General features: G+C 38.9%; 1 protein-coding gene across 7 annotated transcripts in view; it reads right to left on the bottom strand.

Annotated features, from left to right (window-relative positions):
- The window catches only part of KLHL13 (kelch like family member 13), a 201,326-nt gene that overhangs the window by 31,645 nt on the left and 146,068 nt on the right, over positions 1–23,613 (bottom strand). For 6 of the 7 annotated variants that reach the window (XM_032330770.1, XM_032330765.1, XM_032330771.1 and 3 more), the window contains one exon: positions 9,672–9,813. In XM_032330770.1, the coding sequence (XP_032186661.1) occupies positions 9,672–9,813 (142 nt within the window). Of the gene's footprint in view, positions 1–9,671; positions 9,814–15,167; positions 15,230–23,613 lie in introns of those variants that run through there. The other variant, XM_032330769.1, reaches the window with a different exon arrangement.

Consider the following 23,613-nt stretch of genomic DNA (forward strand, 5'->3'; position numbering starts at 1 on the left):
GTGTTCCACTCTATGCCCTACTTTTCCCCCCAATATATCCCAAACTGGAGTTAAGGTACCATGTCACCTGGAGGCAGTCATCAGGGAGCAGAGAAAAGTCCCAAAACTCAGAGAGAGCAGAAAAAACCCACTTTACTTTTATTTCCCTCTGCTCTTTTGCGTCCTGATCTCCAGGCAGTTCCAAGGCCCTGTTGGCAGCAACAGTGACAGTGGGGGCGGCAAAGGCCGAAAACTGAGGGAGAGGAAACTTCCTCTTTGGTCAGAGGACCTGTGGTCATTCCTCTGCAATAGATGCGTCTCTGCATTTGGACCAGGCTCTGGGTTCAGCGGTGGTCAGTGAATGGCAGAACAGGATGAATAAAACCCAGCTTTCAGGCCAGAGGACCACAGAGAGCGCCCTAGAGAACGGGACAGTACTGGAGATGGTCAAGACGGAGGAGCATGGAAAAGAGACCCCGCAAAGTTCCACACCATGGAATACTTCTCAACGATAAAAAGAAACAAACAACTGATACATACAACAAAGTGAATGGATCTCAGAGATATTAGACGGAGTGAAAGAAGCCAGTCTGAAATGCTTCCAGAGTGTTCGATGCCATTTATGTAATACTCTCAAAAGGACAAAACTGCTGAGACAGGAAACAGATCAGTTAGAGGCAGAGATGAATGTGACTACCAAAGAGTAAAAGAAGTACAAGGTATTTGTTAAAACTCATTCATGGAGGGGCGCCTGGGTGGTTCAGTTGGTGAAGCATCTGCCTTCGGCTCAGGTTGTGATCCCAGGTCCCGGGATCGAGCCTCGCCTTGGTCTCCCCACTCAGCTGGGAGCCTGCTTCTCCTTCTGCCCCCCATTCATGCTTTGTCAGGTGAATAAAAAAAATCTTTAAAAATAAATAAATAGGGGCACGTGGGTGGCTCACTTGTTAAGCGTCTGCCTTCAGCTCAGGTCATGATCCCAGGGTCCTGGGATTGGGCCCTGTGTCGGGCTCCCTGCTCAGCGAGGAGTCTGCTTCCTTCCTCTCACACTCCCCCTGCTTGTGTTCCCTCTCTTGCTCACTGTATCTCTCTCTGTCAAATAATAAATAAAATCTTTATAAATAAATAAATAAAACTTGTAAAAGTAAAACCAAAACCAAAAACCAAACAAACTCATAAAGGTACAATCCAATAAAAAAATCCATTTTACTGTATGTTAATTTACAAAGTAAAGATGTAGAAAGATGGCAAAAGATTTGTCAATTTAACACAAATTAAAAGAAAGCTGGCATAGGGGTGCCTGGCTGGCTCAGCTGGTAGAGCATATAATTCTTGATCTTAGGGTTGTAAGTTCAAGCCCCATGTTGGGCATAAAGCTTACTTAGGGGGAAAAAAAAAAAAGCTGACAGGAGTATAATATCAGACGAAACAAATTTCAGAGCAAAGAACGTTTATTACCACTCTGATGAAAGATCTCAGCTTCCTCCTTCAGAAACTAGAAATACAAGAGTAGATTAACCCCGGGGCACCTGGGTGGCTCAGTCAGTTAGGGGTCCGGAGTCTGCTCAAGACTCACTCTTTCTCTCTCTGCTCTTCCTTCCCTATGCCTGCATGCATGCGCTCTCTAAAATAAATAAATAAATAAGTATTTTTTTTAAAAAGAAGAGCAGATTAATCCCCAAAAGCAGGAAGTAGAAATAATAAAGATCAGAGAAGTGATTGATGAACCATGACACAAAAAGAGAAAAACATGATAAAACCCCAAAACCTGGTTCTTTGAGAAGATCCATACATTTGATAAAACTCTAGCCAGACAGATTAGGGAGATAAAGAGAAAAAATATAAATGACCAAAACCAGGATTGAGAGAGGTGATGGTACTAGAGATGGTATAGCTTTTAAAAGGATAATAAGTAAATATGAACAACTATATGCCAATCAATTTGACAATCAGTTGCAATGGATAAATTCCAAAAGATACAAGCTGCTAAAGGTTATTCTAGAAGAAATCCATAATTGAATAGCTATATGTCTACCTATAAAATCAAATTTTCACTGGTGAATTCTATCAAACATTTAAGGAAGAAATAACAGCAATGCTACACAAATATATCCCAAAAATTAAGAGAAGGGAACACGTCTCAACTCACTGTATAAGGCCAGCATTATCCTAATACCAACACCAGACAAAGGTAAGAAAATTAAGAAAACTAAACCCAAAATTCCTCATGAGCATAGATGCAAAAATTCCTAAAACTTTAGCAAATAAAATTTAATAAAATATAAAAAGGATAATCCATCACCAACAAGTGAGGTTTATTCCTGCAGTGCATGATTTCTTTAGTGTTCAGAAATCACTTAATATAACTTACGATAGTAACAAATTAAAAGGAAAAATGATGAGATCATCTCAATAGGTGCAAACAAGTATTTGACAAAATCCCAAATCCATTTCTAAATCTTTTTTTTAAAGATTTTATTTACTTATTTGACACACAGACAGAGATCACAAGTAGGCAGAGAGGCAGGCGGGGAAGCAGGCTCCCCACTGAGCAGAGAGCCCAATGCGGGGCTCAATCCCAGGACCCTGAGATCATGACCTGAGCCAAAGGCAGAGGTTTAACCCATTGAGCCACCCAGGCGCCCCCAAAATCCATTTCTGTGATTAAAAACACGAAACCCAACTCTCAGCAAACAGGAACAGAAAGGAACTTCCTCAGACTGACAGCTAACATCATACTTAAAAGGTGAAAGAATGAATGTTCTCCTCCCTGACATCAGCAAAATAGCAAGAATGTATACTCAACCACTTCCATTCAACATTTCTTGGGAGTCCCTATGCAGTGCAATAAGGCAAGAAAGTGAAATAAAAAGCATCAGATTGGAAAGAATGAAATAAATATTTTTATTCACAGGCAAAATGATTGTCTATGTAGACAATCCTACAGACTTTACAAAAAGAGTAATTTGGTTTATCGAGGTTGCAAGATACAAGATCAATAATCATAACAAACTGTATTACTCTGTCCCAGCAACAAACAATCAGAAATTGAAATTATGTATTATAGCATATCTAACTACCAGTTGGTATGTGGTAGTTTCTCTGTTACTTTAATACATGCTAAATAACAACAATAAAACCTCATTTAAGAAAGCAGGGTAATAATATATTAAAGTAGACTAAAAGGAAAGGTGGTAGGCTGTCTTCCAACTGGTATCTTAATGATACACAATCAACTGGGGAGTAGTAGGATAATTTATTGTACTCTATCCTGAGTGCCAAAAAAGCTATTCCCAAGAAAAATAATATATTCTTTTCTCTATATTCTAACTGCCCTTTAGGTAAATGAAATAAATAAAAAGCTTCATTTTGACTAAAACTTCAACAATCTAGATTATTGAGCTTTTCTTTTATGTAATATAATTTATCCTAAATCTTTATGCCTTCTCTTTTTTTAAAAGATTTTATTTATTTATTTGACAGATCACAAGCAGGCAGAGAGAGGCTGGCAGAGAGAGAGGGCGAAGCAGGCTCCCCACTGAGCAGGGAGCCTGACGCGGGGCTCGATCCCAGGACCCTGAGATCACGACCCGAGCTGAAGGCAGAGGCTTAAACCACTGAGCCACCCACGCACCCCATATGCCTTCTTTTTTTAAATTGAAGTATAGCTGACACAGAATGTCACATTAGATTCAGGTGTGCCATATTGTGATTTGACAAGTTTATACGTTACTTTGTGCTCATCACAAGTGTCGCTACCCTCTGTCACCATATGACACTACTACAATACCATTGACTGTATTCCCTATGCTGTGCATTCTATTCCTGTGACTTATTTATTTCGTAACTGAAAGCCTTTACCTCCCACCCCCCTTTACTCATGTTGCTCATTCCCCCAACCTTCTCCCCTCTGGTAACCATCAGTTTGTTCTCTATTTATGGGTCTGTTTCTGCCTTTGGTTTGTTTAGGTTTTTTGTTGTTGTTTTTTTTTTTTTTTACATTTTACATTTAAGTGAAATCATACAGTATTTGTCTTTCTCTGTTTCACTTATTTCACTCAACATAATATACTCTAGGTCCATCCATGTTGTCATAAATGGCAAGATCTCATCCTTTTTTATGGCTTAGTAATCTTTCATCATATATATGATTCATATATTCATATTATGTTTCATTATGTATAATATATAATAACTTTTATTCTTAACACAAATAGAACTGTCAATGAAAACTTAATATTTACAGACATTATATTTTAAAAGATAATACAGTTTAGAGCAAGATTAAAAGAACCAAATTACAAAAACAGATTATAAAAACAAATTTGCAGTCAGAAAACCTGTGTTCAAGTCTTAGCTGTTGTCAGTTACTGGCTATGTGATCCGGGTAAGCCTCCCAAACTCCCTAAGCTTCAGTTTCCTAATCTATAAAATGGAGAGAATAAGTCTGGCCTTTTCTACCTCACAATATTGTTTAAAGTATCAATGAGGCAAGTATATATTAAAGTTTTTATAACTGCCAGCCAAATTCATTTATTCTGCTAAGAATACAATTAATAGCAGTGAAAAGCACTGAGTATTTCCTCTGTGCCAAGTGATGGGCTAGGCTCTTCGTATGTATTTCCTCTTTGAATGACAATAATAAGTCTTACAATAATAATAGTGGGTACTTATGAAGCAGTCACTGTGTACCTCAGCACTCGATCAGAGGCATATAGAAACAACAAATTAGATCCCACATGTAGTGAGTCTCACTGATAGGTCATTTTAACAAGGACTAAGAAGGAGGACTAGAAGAAGCTGGAAACTTCGCCTGGCTCCCACAAACTCTAGCTTCAAAAGCCAATTAAAGTTGCTGTCAGGGGGACAGACCCATGGGGAGTGACTGTTTTCAGAAGTCCCACACTGCAGGATTATCCATTATATAACTGTTGTGGGAAGGACATGAGTTTAGGGCGAAGCTAGAATTCTAGTTTTATCACTTACTGCTTAATATGGGTCATTATGAATAAACAAGGGTTTACCAGAAACAAAAAGTAAAGTAAGGGCATTTTAGGGATAGGAAGTGGGTACAAAGACTGAAGTGTGGAAAAAAATATACATGTAGAGAATAGTGAAAAGTCAGAAGTCTTCAAGCTATTTGCCTTGACCATCTGTCCTATGAACTCTACTAAGGTTAAGCAGAAGCAAAGATCATATGACTGAAATGAAAAAGGCCAGGGGACTGGCCAGGCAGTGATGACAGAACAACAAAGGACTATAAAACCAAAGGTGCTTGGCAAAAATGCTGATAAGTCATGTTCTCATAAGGAATTTGTATCTAAGATAAACAAAGAACTCTTATGACTGAATAAAAAGATAAATAACCCAACTACAAATTGGGAAAAGGATATGAATAGACAGTTCTTAAAAGATGATAGACAAATGGCTATAAGCACAGATGAAAAGATGGTCAACATCATTAGCCATTAGGGAAGTACAATGCAAAACCACGAGATACCACGTCACACCTACCAATATGGCTACACTCAAACAGAGAATGTGCTAAAATTGGAATCCTCATGCACTGTGGGTGGAAAAGGAAAATGGGGCAGCCACATTGGAAAACACTCTGGTAGTTCTTCAGAAGTTTAAAACACAGGATTACTGTATGACCCAGCAATTCCACCCCAGGTATACATGAAAGATAAATGGATAAATAAAACCATGTCCACAGAGACTTCTCCCTGAAGGTTCACAGCAGCATTACTCATAATAGCCAAAACATTACTCATAATAGCCAAAAAGTAGAAAAAATAAAACCCAAATGTCCATCAATGAATGGATGAATTTTTTTTTAAAAAAAAGTGGTATATCCATATAATGGAATAGTATTCAGTCATAAAAAGAAAAGAAGCACTGATACAGGCTACAACATGCATGAACCTTAAAAACATGATGCTAAGTGAAAGAAGCCAGACACAAAAGACCACATATTCCATTGGTAGGAAATGTTCAGAATAGACAAGTCTATAGAGACAGAGAGTAGATTGGTGGTGGCTTAGGTTTGGGCAAAGAGTTGGAAGGAAATGTGGAGTGACTGCTAATGGATACAAGGTATCTTTTGGAGCAGACGATAATGTTCTCCAACAGATTGTGGTGATATTTGCAAAAGCCCGTGAGTATACTAAAAACTAAAACCACTGAATTATGCACTTTACACAGGTGAATTAGATGGTATATGAATTATATCGCCATAAAGCTGTTTTTACGGCACAAAATTGCCAAGGAAGAGTACGAGGCAATGAATGACCATAAACTGGGGCAGTAAAAGAAAAATGCTGACAACCTGGGATAATAGGTGAAGCCAAAGGTAGGAAACTTTCCATAGGAAATAACCATAACTACAGTAGCACTAAAGGAGTGAAGAAAATGAGATAGTCCTTGATTTTACCAGTTACCACTCAAGCAAACCCTGCTTAACCTTCCTTAATTGGGTGAAAGCAATTTGCTCTGCTAACTACATCATGGATTCTCTGGAGATCTGTTCAAGGTTCTAGGAATCCAAGCCTAATAGGTATCACAATTCTTTAGGCCCTTTCTTCGACAGCTGAGTTTGCGAAAGCCTGTTTAACAGAGACAACAAATCTGCAACTTTGACTCAAATGGAAGTAAAATAAAATGGATATTTATGATGCACCTCACTTTCCCATCAATTGTCACATTTAATCCTCACATCTCTTAACCATTTCATAGATAAGGAAACTGGCCCAGAGAGGATGGAGGGCTCCCAAGGTCATATAACTAGGGGTAAAATTAGGATTCCAGGTTTGGCCTAAACTCATGTCTGTCCCACTAGAGGTATGCAGTGGGTAACCCTGCAGAGTGAGACTTCTGAAAACACTTTCTCCCCATGGGTCCCTTCCCCTGACAGTGACTCTTGATGCCTTTTGAAGCCAAAGTTTGTATGATTGCTAATTTTAAAGCAATGATAACTTTTACACATTAAACACTTCTCCAACTTGTTCCCTTGATAACCACACACCTAAGATTAGATACAGGGAAAAAGTTCTCTGTTACTGCTGCTACTTAAAAATCTCCATTTGTGAGAACATCATCTTTAATGGACTTTTAAAGAGAGCAAAGTTCGGCAATAATGATAGACAGTGGGTAGCTCCATGCCACTATAGAAAATAGTATAACAACAACAAAAGTCAGCTGATAAAAAGATCACCTTTACTCCATATGAACTCTCTAGTTACTTTCACCAGTCAGGACCAACAAAGGCTGAACTATAAGGTAATATCGCTAAGTGTCTAAGTATCTAAGACCCAGTCATACTGGTTTTTGTCAATAATTTTATATATATATATAGTAACAATATATAACAATTATGTATATTATATATGCATATAATAATGTATTATATATATATATATATAATTTTTAATTTCAATTCAATTTAGTTAACAGACCATAGTATTAGTTTCAGGGGTAGAATGTAGTGATTCATCAGTTGCATTTCACACCCAGTGTTCATTCCATTAAGTGCTCTTCATGCCCATCACCCAGTTACCCCAGCCCACCACCCCTCTCCCTCCAGCAACCCTCACTTTGTTTCCCATAGTTAAGTGAACAATTATCTTTTTTAAAGTACACAGGTTATATACAAACATATTTCTGTTGTAAAAAAAATTAAACAGTGTAAGATTGTACAGAGCAGAAAATATAAGATAACATTCATCAGCCTCCCTAATGTTTCCAGACCTTTTGCTGTGCGTTTACATTCGTATATATGTATATACATCGTATAGTCTTTTTCTTTTTTGAAGAAGTGATTGATTTGAGAGAGAGAGAGCACAAGCAGGAGGAGGAGAGGGAGAGAGAATCTCAAGCTGCTGAGAGCTGAGCCCAACGTGGGGCTCGATCTCATGATCCTGAGATCATGACCTGAGTCAAAACCAAGAGTCGGGTGCTCAACCAACTGTGCCACCCAATCGCCCCATTTATTGTATAGTTTTTCTGCCAATGGATGGGATTATACACTACATACTGTCCTGTAACTTTAACAGCTTTATTGAGATGAATCGACACGCTATATAATGCACTTATTTATATTGCAGAGTTCAGTGGCTTTTAGCACATTCACAGATAATGTGTGCAAACAATTCCACAGTCAATTCTAGGATATTCTCATCATCTCAAAAAGAACTCCTGGAGCCGTTAGCGCCTTCATATCCTCACATTCTCTCCAATTCTAGGGAACCAGTAGTCTACTTTCTGTCTCTATATATTTCCCTCTTCTGGCCATTCTGTCTGAATGAAATCATATAAAATACAGCCTTTTCTGACTGGCTTCTCTCACTTAGCATAAAGTTTCTAAGGCTCCGTAGCCTTGAATAACTAACAATTAAACCATTTACATAGAGATCTCCTAGTCAAGATACATTTTGGAGATAAGACAAATGAAGCCCAGAAAAATTACAAGCTTCTCCCTCCTGACCCTCACATTTCTGCTGATGAGACCCACAACACAACAAACCATAAAACCTAGCTCCCATTACAAACCAAAATGATGGGAGATATGATCTCATGGAATTACATATGGGAACTAGAATGGAATTTAGAGATCTCCTAGTCAAGACACATTTTGGAGAAAAGACAAATGAAGCCCAGAAAAATTACATGACCCAACAAAGCCATACAGCAAGTGGACGGCTCTCTTATTACATTATATGCTATACTGCCTACCAAACACCATATACTATATACTATATACTGCTTTACCTTAATGGTCATTGACCAGGAATATGCATGAAATTCACCTGGGGAGATTGCTTTGAAAAATACATTCAGAACAATTTTTCTTTATCTTACTAGAGGGATCACTGATATAATTTGGCTCTATCTAGAAGACATTGAGGAACATCCAGTAGTATATTGTTTCCTAATTCAGCCATGCAACAGAGGTCAGGGGGTGTCCACAACCGCGGGAAGTATCAGGACTACTTGTCCTTGTGCTAATTAGCTCCAGGTTGCCGTTTTTGATAGGTTGGGGTTTTGTTTTGGGTGGGATTTTTTTGGCTTTTTATTGTATTTCTGTCCTCTCCTTTGAGGTCAGTTATTACCTCTTACATCTCACAGTGTGTTTGCATCCAGCCATCCTTACCCATACTCCCACACCTACTATCATCAATGTGAGCTGAGACTGCAAGTAAGTATGATCTTCAGGACTATGGTAAAGGTGACAGTAAAACAGGTCACTAGTGAGGAACCAGGAAATTCAGCGTAGGGACTTGGTGATATGTAGATCGGCAGAGACAGAATGGAAAGTCAATGTTGCCAGACATAACATTCTATAAGAAAGTGGCCAACAGCAAGACCTCCCTCATACAAACCAAACAAAGAGTACACTCTGGGTTTGCTTTTTCTGTTTTTTTTGTTTGTTTGTTTTAACATCAGGAAGCTATGTAGTTTTCCCCTCAAGGTTTCTCCCTTGATGTTTGTTTGCTCTTTTTTAAATTAATGAACTTAATTTTTTTAGAGCAGTTTTAGGTTCACAGCAAAATGGAACAACAGGGACAGAGGGTTCCCATGGGCACCCCGTCCACACACATGCACGCTCCTCGCCCCCCACCACTGACATCCCACATCACAAACACCCTGGGTCGTTTTTAAATCCATTTAAATATTATACAAGGGACAGTTTAGATTACCTGTAACACCACCGAACTGTGGGTATTGCTGGTAAAGATGCGTGTGGTCCCTGCCTTGGAAGACTGCAGATGGGATGAGAGACCCATTTCGCTGCTTCCAAGGGACAATTTCATGTGCTGGTCCTCCTCTTCCACTAGAGATCTGAAAAGGTGGATAAATCAGAAGAAAGGCAAGTTAAAAGTTGCCTTTTATATACTATACTTTTATATACTATAGAAATATAATTCACAATAATGGCATTGTTTAGAGAAATAACCAGTAACTAGTGCCAATCATTTGACTACGATATAGTACGATATAGATGGACTTGTACACCCTAGAAGAAATTATCTTCTATATTTGTAAAAAACTTTTCAAGGTCAGAAAAAAAAAAGAAGTGAGAAAGCAACCTAAAAGCTGATTCAAAACTACACACACAAAGGGTTTTTTTTTTTTTTTTAAATCTCTAGTGCCAGAGAAATTGCTTTTGGTATTGTGCTGTTTAGGTAGCAATAACATCAAATTGTGTTATTCACAGTTAAAAGTACTTTGGAATATCTACTTTGAGAAAGGTAAAAACAATAGCTATCATTTATTGAATGGTCACTGTGTATCAGGTACTTGCCCAGAAATTTACACACATGATGCCACATAATCCTTAAAACAATCCAATCCAATAGGTACTATTATTATTTCCTTTGTATGAAGGGTAGGGAAAATGAGCTACAGTGTTTAAAAGTTTAAAAGTAAGTTAGCTAGGGTTGCAAATATATTAAAAGTAGTTGGGTAAGGATTTGAATATAAATCTAGTGTGATTCCAAATTCCAAAGACCCCATTAATAAAAGTCAAAGATTAACTGTGACAGTAATACACTGCTTCCTCTTCTGTCATTAGTTATAGTTCTAATCAACCCCCAGTGGAACGAAAACTCTCACACATGAAGTAATTTCTTTTTCTAGCAATATCTCTTACTCATCATTTTGGGATCATTCAGTTAAATCGCTATCATCTAGTGGCATTTCCATCTTTTCTAAGAAATAAAAAGTAAAAAGAATGAATGCGAGCTATGCCCATGTATATATTACATTCATAATTTTTCGCAGGCCATAAAAAGCATTGGAGAACCTGATCATGGAAAATATTTAATGAAGGACCTCAGGTTACACTGGATACTGACTACCATGGTACAACCTTTTATTACCCCTTAGACTAGGTAGGCCTGGGTTTCCTCAGGTACACACTGCCAAAAGTGTCTCTGAATCACCCAAGAGCAGGGAGCGGGGTGCTCTGAATGGGTTTGTGTGTTCATGATGTAGATGGCTAATACGGACACTGGGAGAGGAAGAGGAAGAGGACATCTTCAAGCACTAGGAGCTCCACTTTTGCTATTTACCTCGAACTTCCTACATGTTGAATTATTTGTTTTTCTTTTTTCTTTTTTTTTAACGATTCTTTTTATTTGAGAGAGAGAGAGAGAGGGAGCGAGGAGCAGAGGGAGGAGAAGCAGAGCGCAGAGCCCGACAGGGAGCTCGATTTCACCACCCAGAGATCATGACCTGAGCCGAAAGCAGATGCTTAACTGACCGAGCCACCCAGGTGCCCCTTTCTGTTTCTTTTTTAAGGTTTCATTTTTTAAGTAAGCTCTACACCCAACATGGGGCTGGAACCCACAACTCCAAGATCAAGAGTCACATGGTCTACCGGCTGAGCCAGCCAGACGCCCCAAATTGTTTGTTTTTCTAACTCTGGCCTATCCAATATCGTGAAGATTTCACTACTTGTTCCCTACCATACCTGTAACTTCAGTTGACCAGTCTGAACAAGAAAAAAGACTTTAAGACTACCATACTTTAAGATCCTGCTTTTTGAATCCAGACATCAACGAGATGGCTTTAAATCTTGTAATAATTAGCAAAATTCTGGCCTCAAGGGTGACATCAATTCTTCTTGAGAATATTAGAGCCATAGTATAACCAAAAATGAATTAATAATACATGACAATGTTTTATTCAACCCTCATGGATATTTAATAAAGAGAATAATTTAAATAAGATTTTAACAAGCATAGCAGAAAATGAATATAGCTTTCTACTAATTTCAGAAATAGCCTTAAAAAGAATTAAATTCTATACATGACATATAGCATACACACACTCACCCATTCTTTTAAACAGCTTTTGCAGACCAACATATAAAAGTACAGAATTTTTTTTAAGCATGTTCAGCTTTTTTTAAAAAAGATTATTTATTTATTTATTTGACAGACAGAGATCACAGGCAGGCAGAGAGGCAGACAGAGAGAGAGGAGGAAGCAGGCTCCCTGCTGAGCAGAGAGCCCTATGCGGGGCTCCATCCCAGAACCCTGAGATCATGACCTGAGCCGAAGGCAGAGGCTTTAACCCACTGAGCCACCCAGGTGCCCTAAAAGTACAGAATTAATGGGACAAGTGGGAAATAGACTGATGGTGATTGGGATCCCTAACCAGAAAATTTCCATTCAAACAGAATAATTTTAATGAAATATCCAAGAAGAATGTTTTATTATTTTCTGTATTCTCTGCACAAAACCTAGCACATGAGAATTTCAGCATGTCATTTGAATGAACACAGCATCTCATTTTTGTGGACATTTCTTTCCTCACGCAGTGCTTTCAATGACCACCAATTATGATTTTTATAGAACCACAGATGTAAAAGAGACAGGAATGAAGCTGGAGCCACATTGTGCCTATGACATATCCTGGAAATTGCTTTTTTTGAAGAAATCACAGATAACAACTTGTTTGCTTGTCATTTGTCTCTAGCTCCTAAAATCGAAAAGCAGAATGTGAAAATGTAGCCCTTTCTTGGCAAGATAAAATGGTTGGCTTTCTAATTAATTACTTCAAAATTTGCTGAAGAAGCCTTCACTAAAGTCATCTTCTTCATGACTTTGTCTCAACATACTTTGACTTTTTAACATTCAGAGCCCTCCCTGTTATTTCTGCATCAGTAACAACACATGCCATGTCAACCTTCTCAGCAGATTCAAAATTCTCTTCCGTCTCCTTTCCACCAAGTTTACTGACTGGATGTGAAGAGCACTGCTTTCCAACACTGCAAGGAGGTAAAAGCTCTCCTTAAAGGAATGATTCTCTGAGTAATTCCAAAGACAAACAACAGTTTTTAAATATTCATTTTTCAAGTCATGTGGTTCAAAGCAATAAAAAAGACCAGGGGTTGTCAGAAGAGGTCAGGGGACCAAGGGGATTTTGTCTCTCCCCTCCCCACATTTGCGGACGTCTGGAGCTGTGTTTTATCGTTGCAAGGGGAGGGGTGTGCTTCCTTCTTCTAGTGGCATGCGGCTAAACCACCCACCAAGGCACAGGAAAGTTCTCCACGGCAAAGATGTGCTTAGGCAAAAATGTCAAGAGTGCTGAGATTGAGAAACCCTCATACAGAGGGATTAACGTACTCAGGAAAATTTTTCTAAAGCAATTTCATGTTCTAAATGACTTCCCGGTCTGAGAGTTGACACTACATGACAGTGTTGGCAGTAAGAAACACAGTGGGATTATTAATTACCACTAATTCTTCTAAGACTACCTAACAATAAAATACCTCTGTTTCCTCCAGCTCCACAACTTGAACAAGCAAGTGTTTACAGTAGATAAGTAGATAATGGCTTTGAAGCTTAGAAGACAGTTATGCAGGAAAGCTTTTGTTCTACGTAAATGCATCTAAGAATAAGAATTTCGGAGTTCTGCTTAAAACAAATGCTATTTGGGTTCACTTTCACATGCTGACTTTGAATCAAGCAAATTCGGCCTGGATCAATGCTATAAAATTATTCACGGGAGAGCGTATGTTCGTCACTTTTCTGTCCCAAACTCAAATCTTGCTACGTTGGTACAGTGCATCAGGCCTTCCAGCCCATCCCCCTGCCACGGGACACAGCTTATTTTCTTAACAATGACCAACCACAGAGCACCAAAGCCATCTTTCACAAAGTGTACATGAATCACTGGACTGTATGCTTGTTCAAAGAGAACAATTAGTTTTTCAAAGAGCAGTAGGGGAGAGATAGAAGCACTGTCTGATCATCATTTTACTGAAAGCATTGCAAAGGTGGTCAAAAGAAACAGAAAGTCGAAGCAATTATCAGGTTAGCAGGGTGATGCTAACGTGCTGATCTTGCCTAAAAAAATTTCCACAATTTAAAAATTACCCCCAAGGGCAACGTGTAGATGCTATGAGCACACCAGTCAGAAAGACGTAAGTCCAAATGGTTAACAGAGAGAAAAATGTTCAGGTTCATTAGAAGCCCAGAATATGCAAATTACAGCAAAGATTCCCTCTTTAAATTTATAAACGCACGGAGTTGAAGATACACTTTTGAAACTAGTGGAAACATGCGCTGTCTACGTGGCGCTGTTTACCCAAACGGATTTTTAAGGTTTTTAAAAATCTTCAAATGGGCGCAGTGAACACTGGGACGACCGAGGGTTGTGTGTTCCACGTCTGACCTGGTAGGTAGGTTGCAGCCAGAGTGTTCTGTCAATCTGGCTGAAATGTGTTTTCTATAGTGAAGAGTTCTGCAGAGGTTAATAGTTTGATATGTGTTCTATAAGGAAGTCATATTCTCAGAATTCACTGCAGCAACTGGGCTTGTTGGCGTGCAGTGTGAGTAAGGGAAGAACATCTCACAATTGCATCATTTGGCTCCAAAGCCTCAAACACTCTTCCAAAGCACACTACCCAAATAGATACATAGGATTAAAATTTTAAAAATTCACCCCCAGCCCACGGGGATGAGTACTTCTGGGTTTAAAAACTGGGGTCTTAGCTTGATAAACGAAGAAATGCCCATCTCAGTTTCTTGCTTTCTCTCACTGCAAGCACTACATGGTGTTACGCAGAAAGCTAGGTGAGCGCTAACATCCTTGTCGAGGAAAAGGGGCTGTTTTAGCGCTCTTTGAAATTATTAGCACAAAAACACGTGAAACACTTGACTGTTTTTGGAGGAGATATTCTAGGTGGCTTGGAGGGATGAATCAGAGAAAACTTAACTTTTCTCTGTTTAGTTCCCAGTTAGCTTCATAGCACCATTATATTACAAAGTGGTTAAACCTATCAGTGTATTTTTTAAAGATTTTTAAAAAACTCATCTCTATACCCAACACGGGGCTCGAACTCATCACCCCAAGAACAAGAGTCCCATGTTCTTCCCCCATCAATGATTTTAATAACACAATTCCACCGTGACAAAAGAGCAGGGGTTTCTAAATTAGTGTTAAGAATGCTATACAGATGTTGTAATTTCTCAGAGTAATATTATCCTAACTGACAGTTAGCACCCAGTGGGTTAGCACACCAGAAGAGCAGGAATAACAAAACAGCATATAAGTAACAACAGCAACGCAAGTCATGAATGGGACAACAAGGCAACACATAGGGTTAGTTGATCAAGGCAGTGCCTCATGCTTTCCACCTCCCGTTCCCCCAGAAAAATAAACCACGTATTTGTCACACTCACAATTTAAAAAGAAAATCAAGAAAAAGGTTTTCTTCAAAGAAGTACTCCCCCTCCATTTGTTTTTCTGCTCTGAAACAGAGAAGTGTCTGCTAGCCGTGGCATTTGCTAAATGAAACATTTCTTGTGATGAAGTTGCATGGCAGGTGGGGGAGAAGTTTAGCCACCTGTTCTCATACTCATTTGAATTTGAGTGCTAAATCTGTCAAGGTATTTCCTTCCACCCTTGAGAAATAAATTAAAAACTTAAGATGGTAGAAGTTATTCCCCACAGATTTTTCTATAGATTCGAAGCATGCACACTGCCTTGAATTCTAAAGATCTTTTTTTTTAGTTCTAAAGATCTTAACAACCCTCCTACCTCACACAAGTTGGAATCTCAGATATCCTCCTTCAACCCTCCCAAACAAAAACTGAATGACACACACACACACACACACACTCTCTCTCTCTCTCTCTCTCACTCAACTTCCATTAAAGCAATGAGAAATGGTTTTTAAAAAATCAGCAAGAAAATCCCAACTTATGAAATAAAGAAATACATATAAAATAAGCCTGGTATTTTCACAAAAAGGAAGGAAAAAACCTTAAAGATTTCCAATGTTTTAAAGCTACGTCCCAGTGAAAATGGCACTCACAGTATCATTACACAAAGAAATTACAAATATCATAGCAATTTTTCCTAATAAGACCTAAATTAGTTGCTGTTTAAGAAACAATGGAGAACGGGGCTCTTCCTGAGGTGCTTGCCTGAAAGAAATAAAAAAAAGATAAAGCTTTGGTTAGCTATTTATTTGTATTTTTTAATGACACAGTCTAAGTACCTTATTGTCAACTTGCAATGAATTCAGTAATGGAAATCTTTAGCATGTAGCCTATAAAATGGAGGCTAATCTTTCCAAGGCTTTCTTTGTGCTGCAGCAATACCAGAATCCACAAAAGAGAAAAATGCTCCGTTCAAGGTGATAGGGTCAGACTGCAAAATGACTTTCTAAAGAGGCTTCTTATATGCATGTGTCTGTCACATTTAAAATAAAATCACAATAATAAATAGCTGATGTCAGTTTTAACATAGGAATAAGATCGTTTACGCCAGCACCTGCTATGTACTGGGCATTGTGCCAAACACATTCTCTGGGCTACTTAATCCTCAGAGCAATCCCATTTTCAAGATAGGAAACTGAAGCTCCAAGAGTTTAAGGCTTCACCATGAGTCTGGAAACTACGATTTGAACTTGAGTCTGATTCCAGAACCCATAATGTTCCCATTACACCAAGCCTGAAAAAAAAGAAAGAAAGAAAGAGAAAGAAAGACAGATAGACAGACAGGACCTAAGCCAATTGTCATTTCAATGCTTAATTGATAAATGCAAGCAAGATCTCAGAAAGACACGTTCTGTTACAGGAAAGTAATTTTTTTGGTTGGATTAATTCAGTCTAAAAGCACCGACTTTTCCCACTTCCATAAAAACAATACCAATGCTAAAGATCTCTCATGCCATTCTCGTGACACATGGAGGGTAAGGAGGTAGCCTATCTCAGGATATAACTCAGATCAAATTTAGGGAGAACTCTCCATTACTGATACCAACATTTAAGGGAACACATTCTGAATTCCAAAGCCACCCATCACTATCACAGAAATAGCACTACAACACAGATGAGGGAATCGGGCTAAACAAATGGAATGACAAATGATCCTCCATTAGATAATTATGACAGGATGAAAGTTAATTATCCAATGCATAAAGCATTTGCACTGAGTATCTCAATCCTGTCCCTGAAAAACTTTAAAATTAATGTTTGTTCCCTCTATCTACCATATTTGAATACTTTAGTCTTTCTTCATCTTGTAAAATTGATATACCACTTAAACAGTATCAAGCCTCGTGTATCTAGACCCAGAAAATTCTTCTGTTTAGAATCTTGGTTCATATACTGTTTCTCCTTCTTCACATTTTTAAAAAAGATTTTATTTATTTGAGAGAGAGAGAGAGGGATAGTGAGCAAGCAAGCATGAGTTGGGGGGAGAGGAGAAAGGAGAGGGAGAAACAGACTCCCTGCCGAGTCGGGAGCCAGAGGTGAGGTTTGATCCCAGGACTCTGGGATCACAAACTGAGCCAAAGGCAGATGCTCAACTGACTGAGCTACCCAGGTGCCCCTCATTCTTCATATTTCTTATTAATATTGTACTAAAGGCTATAGACAGATACATACATACCTGAAGTAGTGAGAAATGAGTAAGTAAAGAATTCCTTCCTAAATGCTGATTCCATACCTACTATATGTAAAATAACTAAGTCAAAACTCCCTTGCCCTAAGAAGCCATACAGGGTAAGCGAGTCCACAAGAGATAGTAGTATAGGGAGACGGCAATATGTAGTTGTGAGCTTGGGAAAACAGCATGTGCTCCCATCCCTGTCAATAACCCCCTTCCCAGGACACAGGGAAAATAATAGTTACAATCGCTTGGCCACGCATACGCCCTATGTAGGGAAGACCCACGCTACAACCAGCACCAGGCCTACCACTGAGAAGTCTAGCTGTACTTAAGGCAGGGAGCATGCCTCCTTCTTCTACCCCCAAATGAAGAAACTACAACGGGAGCCCCAGTACCCTGGCCAACTTTCCTTGAAGGAGCTTTTTGCTTTTGCTTCCAGAAGATTTGTTAACCAAGAGGTCATTTTACTTCTATTATCTGTAGGCCACCAACTTTGAAATTTGTTGAGCTATGGTGCATTTCTTTTACTTTTTTTTTTTTTAATTTAGTTATTTGACAGATAGATCACAAGTAGGCAGAGAGGCAGGCAGAGAGAGAGGAGGAAGCAGGCTCCCATTGAGCTGAGAGCCTGATGCAGGGCTCAGTCCCAGGACTCTGGGATCATGACCTGAGCCGAAGGCAGAGGCTTAACCCACTGAGCCATCCAGGCACCCTGCTATGGTGCATTTCAGTGGAAGAGCATGTTATTAAAGAATTGGGCTGGGGCACCTGGGTGGCTCAGGGGGTTGAGCCGCTGCCTTCGGCTCAGGTCATGATCTCGGGGTCCCGGGATCGAGCCCCGCATCGGGCTCTCTACTCAGCGGGGAGCCTGCTTCCTCCTCTCTCTCTTTCTCTGCCTGCCTCTCTGCCTACTTGTGATCTCTCTCTGTCAAATAAATAAATAAAATCTTAAAAAAAAAAAAAAAAGAACTGGGCTTCTGCCTGCCTAAAATGTCAGTTTATTAAATACTTAAACATCCAAGTTACCCAATTTTTTTGAGTTTATTATAAAGGCAGATTTCCACAAACTCAAAACCAATTAGGAATCACTGAGATAAGTCTCTCTGGGAACAGAAGAATCATTAATCAAGTGCTAAAAATCCTATCCTTTTCTGTCTTTTCTGAATTTCCTAGTTATATTCAACTTCATTGTCAATAATTCATGACCAGATCTTAAGGGAATGTTTATTTCTCTTTTAAAAGGAAACATGACAAAAAACCCAAAGAGTAAGACTTTTAAACTTACAAAGTAATAGCCGATTGCATTTGGTTTTAAGAATTATAATTGGCAGCTCTGAGTCTCACTGCCTCTCTGTCTTTAAAGCCTGTCATAAAGTAACAAATCTCAACCTTGATTTTGCAAGGACTTAGAGGCATCTCTAATCATTCCAGTGAATATGATAAAAAATTTCAGTATTGAATCAATCATGTTTTAATACAGCATGTTTAGTGTGATGTAATCAAATCAATGTTTCAATATCACAACCAGTATTTTTCAGACAGGGCAAGGTAATACAAGAAAAAGTATCAGACAACATACCCTCAACCGCATGAATCTGGGAATCACACTTCTTTTAAGCTCATCTCAGGATGATGCTCCAAAAATGGAGCAAAGAACCAAACGGAAGCCAAGAACCAAATTTGCATAATATATCATATTAAAATTATTTTCCATTTTGTATACCTCCATGTAACCATTAAGATTTTTTTTAAAGGGCTAATTTCTGGGCTCTCAGTTTTTGTCTCATTGATCTGTGTGTCCTTTTTTTTTTTTTAAGATTTTTTATTTATTTATTTGACAGAGAGAGATCACAAGTAGGCAGAGAGGCAGGCAGAGAGAGAGGAAGGGAAGCAGGCTCCCTGCTGAGCAGAGAGCCCAATGCGGGGCTCGATCCCAGGACCCCAAGATCATGACCTGAGCCAAAGGCAGAGGCTTAACCCACTGAGCCATCCAGGTGCCCCTGTGTGTCCTTTTTTTAATGCCAGTATCATACTATATATATTTTTAAAAGATTTTAATTAATTAATTAATTAATTTATTTATTTGAGAGAGAGTGTGAGAGGGGAGGTCAGAGGGAGAAGCAGATGCCCCATGGAGCTGGGAGCCCGATGCGGGACTCGATCCTAGGACTCTAGGATCATGACCTGAGCTGAAGGCAGTTGCCCAACCAACTGAGTCACTCAGGCGCCCCAAGATTTTTTTTTTTAAGAGGGGGGTGGAGGCAGAGGTACAGGGAGCAAGAGAATCTTAAGCAGGTTCCGTGCCCACCACGTGAGCCCAACATAGGGCTGAATCTCACATTGCCAAGATCATGACCAGAGTTGAAATCAAGAGTCAGACACCCAAAGGAGTGAGCCACCCACGTGCCTCAGGGTGTTCTTTTTCTTCATAAAACTCTGAGTTAACTCTCTCATGCTATGCGTATATAACCACTGCCTACCTCTCTCAAGTTGTTAGGAGATGCAAAAAATGTTTACTGTCCTTTATAGCGCACCCACCTACCCACAAATTCAAGTATCATAGTCTAAGGGTTAAAATGAAGTTTTTAGCCTTAGAAATGGCTTCTGGTTTTTCTCCTCAAATACCATCAAGATCCACCACTTTACTGGACTGCTAGAAAACTATTTGAGCAAGTTGATAATGTTCAGTTCCGTATCACAAGGCTATTTCAAGAACCAGCTACAGACAGCTCTGCTGATATAACAAAAAAGCTCTACAAAAATACTTTTGTAAGTTTTTTTCCACAGCACAGTAACAATATGGAAGGACTCCTTTGGGGAAAGTATTTATGGACCATGACTCTATTTGTTTACTTTAAATATTAAATATTCCTTTTAAACAAATTATTTGTCAGAAAGAGAGTGCGGGAGAGAGAGTGCACATGGGAACACAAGCAGGGGGAGTGGGAGGGGGAGAAGCAGGCTTCCCACTGAGCAGGGAGCCTGATGTGGGACTCGATCCCAGGACCCTGAGATCAGGACCTGAGCTGAAATCAAGAGTCAGATGCTTGAGTGACTGAGCCATCGAGAAGCCCTTAAGTAAGAATTTTAAGTAGAAGATAATCAGAGCACTCTCAGACTGTGTGTGGATGTGTTTTGCAGAAGCCGGTTAGGAATTGTGAAGGAGTAATGAAGTACTGCTTTGATCTGTTGGAAGTAAGTAGGAAAGAGGGATATTAAGCAAGAAGACAGAAGCTTCCTTTCCTTCCTTCCTACTGTCTTTCATTTTTTTATTTAAAAAGTTTAAGATTTTGTTTATTTGACAGAGAGAGAGCACAGCAGGGGGAGCAGCAGAGGGAGAGGGAGAAGGAGACTCCCTGCTGAGCGGGGAGCCCGATGCAGGGCTGGATCCCAGGACTCTGGGATCGTGACCTAAGCCGATGGCAGACTCTAAGCCGACTGAGCCACCCAGGCACCTCCCTATAGTCTTTTAAACCGGTGTTTCGCACCCCACTTTATAATTTCTGACTCTCAGAGTATAGGTGAGAAGGAGACAGGGGAGAATCACCAAGTGGGTAAGGAGAATAAAGAATCAAGGTGTTAAAATTCTGCCCAGCTAGTTGGAAAATGCTGCTATACACTACTTCCCTCACTCACCCCATCTACACCAGCTACTTCTTGAAGCAGTAAGTCATTTTTTCCTTTTTATTTATTTATTTATTTTAAAGTCTTTATTTATTTATTTATTTAGACAGAGATCACAAGTAGGCAGAGAGGCAGGCAAAGAGAGAGGGGAAAGCAGGCTCCCCGCAGAGTAGAGAGCCTGATGCGGGGCCCGATCCCAGGACCCTGAGATCATGACCTGAGCCAAAGGCAGAGGCTTAACCCACTGAGCCACCCACGTGCCCCTAGTAAGTCATTTTTCATCTCCAAAATCTAATCTTTTCATAGATCCCACTTTAATGAGAACATTGGTTTATTTAAATGTACTCTCAATGGAAACCAATTCAACTACATCGTTCTTAAAGATTTTATTTTATTAACGATTTTATTTTTTAAGCAATCCCTATACCCAATATGGGGCTCAAGCTCACAACCCCAAGATCAATGGCACGCTCCACCAACCGAGCCAGCCACTGCCCCAGACTACATAGTTCTCAGTGATCATTTTGGGAAGCTTGGTCAGACAGAAGAAAGTTCAGGAATCTAAGTGTCATGCATTCAAGAGAGCCATAGATAGGATATTTTGGATTCTAGAAGAAAATCGTTATCATCAAAGTATTTCAATCATCTTTGACTCCTGTTTCTTCCCAATCTCCTATGTCCAGTCAACTGTCAAAATGCTACTGAATATTCTTAATATGTTCCTATCCTTAACTTCTCTATACTGTCACTGTCCCTACACCATGCTTCTGACATCTATTACTTCTTATTTGGATTTGGTTATTAATATAAAGTACATATTTGTCACATCATAGCTACTTCACATACTGTGACTGTATGTATTTATAACTCTGAAAGTCGCTTTCTTGCTCAAAAGTATTCAATGAATCCTCACAGCTTCCTGAACAAAAACCGAATCCCACACTTGGGTTCAAGGCTTCTTTATTAGCCCTCTTTAACCTAATATGCATTCCAGCAAATAATTCAAAATAAATATATATTTAATGGTTAGAATATAAATAAAAACCCCAATCTATCAACTGTTTTGTTTTAGAGAATGTTGTTTTCATTCATCGTAACAGCTATGCCTTATTTCTATTGTTAACCAAGTAATGTGTAAAAACCATTTATTTTAAATATTTTTATTTTTTTAAGATTTTATTTATTGATTTAGAGTGGGGTAGAGGGAGAGGAAGAGAGAGAGAGAAAATCTCAAGCAGACTCCATCCTGAACTCAGAGCTGGACGTGGGGCTCGATCTCACAACCCCAAGATCATGAGCTGAGCTGAAATCAAGAGTCAGACATTTAACTGAATGAGCCACCCATGTGCCCTTTTGTTTATTTTTTTTTCAATTTGCATTCCAGTGTAGTTAACATACAGTGTTGTGTTAGTTTCCGGTGTACAACAGAGTGATTCAATAGTTCCACAGATTACTCAGCACTCATCACGGTAAGTGTACTCTTAATCCCCTTGACCTATTTCAACCACTCCCCGCTGGTAACCATCAGTTGGTTCTCTATAGTCAAGAGTCAGTTTCGTGGTTTGTCTCTCTCTTTCTTCTCCTTTGTTCATTTCTTTTGTTTCTTAAATTCCACATATGAGTGAAACCATATGGTATTTGTCTTTCTCAGATTTATTTCACTTAGCATTACACTCTGTAGATCCACCCATGTTGTTGCAAATGGCAAGATTTCATTCTTTTTTTTATGATTGAGCACTATTCCGGTGTGTGTGTGTGCATGTACTTGCGGATGTGTACCATACCATCTTTATCCATTCATCTATCAATGGCTGCTTCCATAGTTTGGCTCTTGTAAATAATGTTGTAATAAACATAGGGATGCATGTACACCTTCGAATTAGTGTTTTTGCATTCTTTGGGTAAATACCAGTAGTGTAACTACTGGATGGTAGAGTAGCTCTATTTTTTATTTTTTGAGGAACCTGCATATTGTCCTCCACCCTGGTTCTACCATTTTGCACTACCAGCAACAGCATACAAGGGTTCTCTTCTCTCCACATCCTCACCAACAGTTGTTGTTTCTTGTGCATTTGATTCTGGACTTTCTAAATGGTGAGAGGTGATAGCTTATTGTGGTTTTGATTTGCACTTCCCTGATGATGAGTGATGTTGAGTTATCTTTTCATGTTTCTGTTCCCTATCCGGATGTCTTCTTTGAAGAAAACATCTGTTCATGACTTCTGCCCATTTTTTAATTGGATTATCTATCTTTTTGTTATTGAGTTATGTAAGTTTTTTATATATTTTGGATACTAACCCTTTATTGGATGTGTAGTTTGCAAATATCTTCTCCTATTCATTAACGTCTTTTAATTTTGTTGGTTGTTTCCTTTGTTGTGCAGAATATTCTTATTTTAATGTAGTCCCAATAGTTTATTTTTGCTTGTGTCTCCCTTGCCTCAGGAGGCATACCTAAAATGTTTTAAACATTTTTGATATAAGGACAATTTATTTAATTTAAATCTAATATTTGCTAAACCTGGGCAAATAGGCTGAAGTCCTTTTAAGTATAAAACAATTAAGTCAAGTAAATATGGATGATTTTTTGAATACTAATTTTAA

The sequence above is a fragment of the Mustela erminea genome, chromosome X, assembly GCF_009829155.1.
Source record: "Mustela erminea isolate mMusErm1 chromosome X, mMusErm1.Pri, whole genome shotgun sequence".
In the NCBI taxonomy this organism is placed as follows: Eukaryota; Metazoa; Chordata; class Mammalia; order Carnivora; family Mustelidae; genus Mustela; species Mustela erminea.